The 6,321-nt window shown below is 45.9% G+C and overlaps 1 protein-coding gene across 1 annotated transcript; it reads left to right on the forward strand.

Moving 5' to 3' along the window:
- Positions 1-2,368: 2,368 nt before the first annotated feature.
- LOC123144064 (bidirectional sugar transporter SWEET2a) lies at positions 2,369-4,947 on the forward strand. The gene is made up of 7 exons (XM_044563085.1): positions 2,369-2,664; positions 2,781-2,817; positions 2,925-3,141; positions 3,216-3,374; positions 3,577-3,696; positions 3,798-3,933; positions 4,658-4,947. The coding sequence occupies exons 1-6, from the start codon at positions 2,595-2,597 to the stop codon at positions 3,912-3,914; spliced, it is 720 nt and encodes a 239-aa protein (XP_044419020.1). The 5' UTR covers positions 2,369-2,594; the 3' UTR covers positions 3,915-3,933; positions 4,658-4,947.
- The last annotated feature ends 1,374 nt before the right edge of the window (positions 4,948-6,321 follow it).

Here is a 6,321-nt window from a genome sequence, read left to right on the forward strand (position 1 = left end):
TATGCTCCAAAACCCTCCACTACTTTCTCATATCCACATATGTCCTAAACCAAAAAGTCCAACTCGGCCCCACCGATTCTTTCCATCCGGAGCCACCGAGTTCAGTTGACATAGCCACTGCCAGAAACCCTAATCAATTCGGTCTCACCGATAGGGATCTCGGTCTCACCGAGATGGGATTGCAAACTCTCTATTTCCCTTCGTAACGTTTCGGTCAAACCGAGATGAGCGATCGGTCCCACCGAGATTGCAATGCAAACTCTCTGTTTCCTTTTCGTAACGTTTCGGTCCAACCGAGATGAGCGAATCGGTCCCACCGAGTTTGCCTGACCAACTCTCTGTTTGGCTATTACCAAAATCGGTCTCACCGAGTTTGTGTAATCGGTCTCATCGAGATTACATTATGCCCTAACCCTAATGACATCGGTCCCACCGAGAATCCTAACATTCACATTGTGAACCAAATCGGTCCGACCGAGTTCTCTGAATCGGTCCCACCGAGTTTGGTGATTTGTGTGTAACGGTTAGATTTTGTGTGGAGGCTATATATACCCCTCCACCCACTCTTCATTCGTGGAAAGAGCCATCAGAACATGCCTACACTTCTAATACATATTTTCTGAGAGAGAACCACCTACACTTGTGTTGAGTTCAAGATATTCCATTCCAACCACATAAATCTTGATCTCTAGCCTTCCCCAAGTTGCTTTCCACTCAAATCTTCTTTCTACCAAATCCAATCCTATGAGAGAGAGTTGAGTGTTGGGGAGACTATCATTTGAAGCGCAAGAGCAAGGAGTTCATCATCAACACATCATTTGTTACTTCTTGGAGAGTGGTGTCTCCTAGATTGGCTAGGTGTCACTTGGGAGCCTCCGACAAGATTGTGGAGTTGAACCAAGGAATTTCTAAGGGCAAGGAGATCGCCTACTTCATGAAGATCTACCCTAGTGAGGCAAGTCCTTTGTGGGCGACGACCATGATGGGATAGACAAGGTTGCTTCTTCGTGGACCCTTCGTGAGTGGAGCCCTTCGTGGACTCGCGCAACCGTTACCCTTCGTGGGTTGAAATCTCCATCAACGTGGATGTACGATAGCACCACCTATCGCAACCATAGATAAAAAATCTCCGTGTCAACATTGCTTTTGCTCCCTCAAACTCATCCCTTTACCTTCGTATGCAATTATTTTACATTCCGCTGCTATACTCTTAGAATTGCATGTGTAGGTTGATTGCTTGACTTGTGCTAAGTTGCTAAAATCTGCCAAGAACTAAAATTGAGAAAAGGCTAGTTTTTTATTTGGTCAAGTAGTCTAATCACCCCCCTCTAGACATACTTCCGATCCTACACCTATCCCCGATCTTAAAAACATGATGAACACAGGCCCGAAATGGCTTCTCCATGCCCTGTGCAAATTGCCTGATGAGCAGCGCCTGCACCTGGTTATGCTCTTATGGAGAATTTGGTACGTCCGGAATGAGGTAGTACATGATAAACCAGCACCGCCAATTCAGGTTTCAGTACACTTTCTTAGAAGCTATGTGCAGTCCATTTTGACAATCGCCAAAGAGCCAGAGAAAGACCCCTTGAAGGGGAAATCTACTATGTTGGATTGTTCTTTTTCTGCTGCACCTGCGGCTACGTCTGAACTGGTAAATCCACCAGCTGTGTGGCTGAGACCTAAAGAAGGACAATTGAAACTCAATACAGATGGCTCCTTTGTTTCGGCGGATGGTACTGCTGGCAGCGGCATGATCTTGCGTGATCACAACGATAATATAGTCCTCAGTGCTTGTCGTCATCTGTACCATTGCCACAATGCTTTAGAGTCTAAACTTGCGGCCATCACAGAGGGTGTGTCACTTGTTTTACAATGGAGTGAGCTATGTATAGACATTGAGTCTGATTGCTTGGAGGCTATCAATCTTTTGAAGAAGGGAGAAATGGATAGATCTGCGAACAGTTTCATGGTTCATGAAATCAAAATACTCATGGATCAACGAAATTCTTGTATTACTCACATTTATCATAGTCAAAACAATGTAAGCCATTTATTGGTATCTTTTGGTAGAACTATGGGTCGTATCATGGTGTGGCTTGGATCTGGACCTGATGAGGTCGTCAAACCGTGTAATTCTGCTAGTAGCTCGGCTACGTGAGTAATATAAGTAATTTAAAAATAGAGGTCCAGGGTGTCCACGCGCGCGTGGCGTGTCGGGTGAGGCCGCGCCGCCCGTGTGCACCGTCGTGCGTGCCATGGCAATGGATCAGACCGGGCCGGCCATCAACATCCCCGACCGACTTTTCTCGAGGAATAAAATCCCAGGATATCCACCTTCCATTTCCACGTGCTTATTTTTCTCTTGATTTGATTGTAGGGGTGGAGCCGTGATAAGAGGAGGAGGAAGCGGGCCAGCTCTTTGCCCCCTGCTGTTCCTGCTCTTGCTCTGAAAAAGAAAGAACCCACGCTCAGGCGTCTGCTGGACACGTTAAAGAAAAGGAAAAAAAGAGAATCATCCGCCGGAGGAGCGAGCGGGGATCGGAGGGAGCCGGGAGCAGCTGGGATCGGGATCCTCTCTCTTCCTTGCATTGATGGCTTCCCTGGGCTTGCCCGGACCCTCCTCCTACCACGACCTCTGCTGCTACGGGGCAGGAATCGCAGGTCAGCGCCACCGCCATTCCCTTTGCTCTGCTTCTCAGGCTCTGCCGCCGTGTAGAGGACGGCCGGATTTGGTTCGGCCAGTTCTTGACCGCCGTCTTCTCTTGATCTTCTTCCAGGGAACATCTTCGCCTTCGTGCTCTTCATCTCCCCGCTGTAAGCCCGTCCCCCTTTCGATTTCAACCCGATTTCATTTCTTCTTGGCTCGGCTCGAGTTGCTTCAAGACGGTGCTGCTGATCTGATCGATCTCTGTCGATCTCAGGCCAACATTCAGGAGGATCGTCCGGAATGGGTCGACGGAGCAGTTCTCGGCCACGCCCTACATCTACTCGCTCCTCAACTGCCTCGTCTGCATGTGGTACGCCCTCCCCTTCGTCTCCTACGGCGTCGTCCTCGTCGCCACCGTCAACACCATCGGCGCCGCCTTCCAGCTTGCCTACACCGCCGTCTTCATCGCCTACGCCGACGCCAAGAAAAGGGTGGGCACCCTACCCACCGCTTCTCCTTTGCTGCCGGCATCTGTAAGTTTGACTGATGTGGCTTCTTGCTGCAGCTCAAGGTGTCCGTGCTGCTGGCTGGGGTGTTCTGCGTGTTCGGCCTGATTGTGTATGTCAGTATGGCGCTGTTTGATCACAAGCCTCGGCGAACATTCGTCGGCTATCTCAGCGTGGCGTCCCTCATATTCATGTTCGCATCCCCTCTGTCCATCATTGTGAGTCCTGAAGTATTTCCTGCTTTATAACTAACTCGAAATAGGCTTCCGCAAATTATAACTAACTCAAACTTGTATTCCATAACCACATCTGGTGTATAATTGATAGTAGGTTTGATGGGTTTGGCGTTGTTGATCTCATCTGACCATGTTATTTGAAATGTATAGTCCTGTAAATGAACTTTCCTCTTGTGTTTGACAGAATTTGGTGATCAGGACCAAGAGCGTGGAGTACATGCCCTTTTATTTGTCGCTATCGATGTCCCTGATGAGCATGTCGTTTTTCGCATACGGGGCGCTTCTGGATGACTTCTTCATATACGTAAGATATAGTTTTCTATTGCTGATCAGGGATTTTGCTTGGAGGGTTGCCTAACATCATGTCTGTTTGGCCCTTCTTTCTTGTTGGTTTGCCAATTACAGGTTCCCAATGGCATCGGCACAGTCTTAGGTGTCATGCAGTTGTTGTTATATGCCTATTACAGTAGAAAAGGATCGAGAGACGAAGCCAGACGGCCATTACTAGTCACACATACATGAGCGTGCAAGGGAAACAAGGTTGAGTTTGAAAAGCTATTTACTGTTATATGCGGCTTTCCTATTTCTGGTTGAGTTTCCTGATCATGGTTGCGTCTCCATCACACGTTTTAAGCGCCATTTCAATGGTTTGTGCAAACTTTGGTGTCTCGTTTGAATTGTGTGTCACATTCGTTAAACAAACATGGGGGACCTCTGGGGATAATATAATGGTTGCGTCTCCAGCTCTGTTGCCACCTGCCATAATATCTGTTCCCTTTATCTGAAAGCAAGAACAACAATAGAGTAGTTGTCTGTACAGGTAAGCAAGACTTGTAATGTTTGCCAAGTTCACGAGTGAAGATCTCTACCAAGTTTTATTTTTAAAAAATCCAAGAGTAAGAGAACTTGCGAAGCAATATAATGTTTATTGTAAGAAATGGTGCCTTGCAACAAAAGGAGGCGGCTCAAAGCTGATTTAGCCAAAGAAGGCTAAGAAGCGTCAACTTGTGCGAACAAATACATTTTAGCATGAATTATAACTTGGACCAAGTTACTTGGTGGTCAATGGTGGTGTCACTTTCTTGCAGCAAATTGCTGTTTGAGTTTTTTTCCTTTGCACGGAAAATTGATGTTTGAGCATGGCTTGCACGTTTTGTGGTTTTTCTAGAAGGCTACAGACAGAACATGCACCGGTCAACAGATATACTGTATTTCAGACGCAATACTACTGCATGGTCTGAACTTTTTCCTCTCCCAAATTTCAGATGGATGATTCTTAGGGCATGTACAGTACAGCCATCGCTGTAAGCCTACAGCCTGCCTGCATCTCAGGGTTGAGGTTCTCTGCATTATTTTCCTTGTGTAAAAAGGTGGAGTAGGGCTAGTTTTAAGGTCCTCGAGTCATTTGTTTATATTGTTTTTCCGGTGAGCCATTATTTGTTTATTTGATGCTATGTACGGCGAGCATTAATGGATCACTGATGTGCAGACTTGATGGATGTATCATGTATGTGATCTGTACAAGTGTAGAATACCAGTGATACCCACTTCCACATGATCCCATGCTCCCACTTGAAAAAAAAAATCAATTTTAAATATTTTCGGAAATTCTGGAAAGAAATATGGTGTTCACAAAGAATGTGTCTGCAACCCCTAAAATTTCAGGCCCAAATTTGAAATGCACATTGACAAACAAAAAAGACAAGTCCTGATGTAAATAGTGTCAATTTTACTTTTGTCTTTTTGTGTCACTATTCATACTATATTTGTCTTTTTTGTTTCTCAATGTGTATCTCGAATTTGAATCTGATTTTTTCAGGGGTTGTAGGCGCATCTTATGAACTTCCAGACAAATTTCTAGTATTTTTTGAAACATTTAAATTTGTCTTTCCAAAGTTGGTATCATGGGAGCATTTAAGAAGGGTATCACATGATATTCTCCCGTAGAGTACAAAACAATAATAAAGAACTTTACGATTTTCAGTTGAAATATTGAACTGAACGAACTCTCAGGGCAGGAAGAACTTGCATTGAAATATTGAACTGAACGAACTCTCAGGACAGGAAGAACTTGCATTTACTTAGTAAATGCAGGCAAGAACACAATTACTCCTATAAAAGATGTTGAAGTACCCGCCTCCTAGGGCCATTGACGCGCGAGTGCCCTCCAAGCCGTACGTTTCGCGCGCACCTCCTGCCAATGCCTGATCATGGGCCTCGGGCATGACCGCGGCCACTTCCCCATGGTGGTTTTTGTCGGGCCCGTGTGCTTCGTATCGTGCGCTGCTTTGCGTGCACTAGATGAGGCTGGATCGGCTTGTTAGCGTGAATCGCTCACTGCAGGGCTGATTTGCACGGGCGAGCTGGCTGCGCATGCGCGCTCGGCTGCTATCCCGCCCAAAAGCCTGCCGGTGGTGTCCAGGGGTCACGACGGCAGGCCAGCCAGCCAGCCAACTTTAAAATTTTGGAACAAATAAATGAAAAAGGAAGAAAAAGGAAAAAGAAACAAAAAAAGGAAATCGAAAAAAAATATCACTTGTGGCCGCAGCCCACACTGAGGCGACGCATGAGGGCTGTGAGAAAGGAAAAAAAATGCCTAATCGCCACGACGGGTCCTCCTCCGCGAGCTGCGTGTACAGGGACGACACCGAACGATAAAAAATGATCAAAGAATACGGATCTTGATGTCTAAATCGTGCGGTTAGAAAGTTAGATGTGTGGTAGTAACTATTTTACATGTAGATGTGAAATAGCAAATCTGTTACATCTAGAAACAAGCAATAAAACGGGCTGCCAACACGCCACAATAATGGGTCGATAAAAATGAAGTCAAACATGCCAACAAAAAGGATGTGTTACAAAACATAAATAGCGAGGTGGGAATCGAGTGCTTGCATGAAAAATTACAAAAATTTAATCAAACGGCGAC

Source organism: Triticum aestivum, chromosome 6D (genome assembly GCF_018294505.1).
Source record: "Triticum aestivum cultivar Chinese Spring chromosome 6D, IWGSC CS RefSeq v2.1, whole genome shotgun sequence".
Taxonomy (NCBI): Eukaryota; Viridiplantae; Streptophyta; class Magnoliopsida; order Poales; family Poaceae; genus Triticum; species Triticum aestivum.

Bases quoted from the DNA above. Each gene is read 5' to 3' on its own strand.
- LOC123144064 (XM_044563085.1), top strand. From the start codon at position 2,595: ATGGCTTCCCTGGGCTTGCCCGGACCCTCCTCCTACCACGACCTCTGC. The intron at 2,665-2,780 runs GTCAGCGCCACC...ATCTTCTTCCAG, and splicing joins CTACGGGGCAGGAATCGCAG to GGAACATCTTCGCCTTCGTG. The intron at 3,142-3,215 runs GTGGGCACCCTA...TTCTTGCTGCAG, and splicing joins ACGCCGACGCCAAGAAAAGG to CTCAAGGTGTCCGTGCTGCT.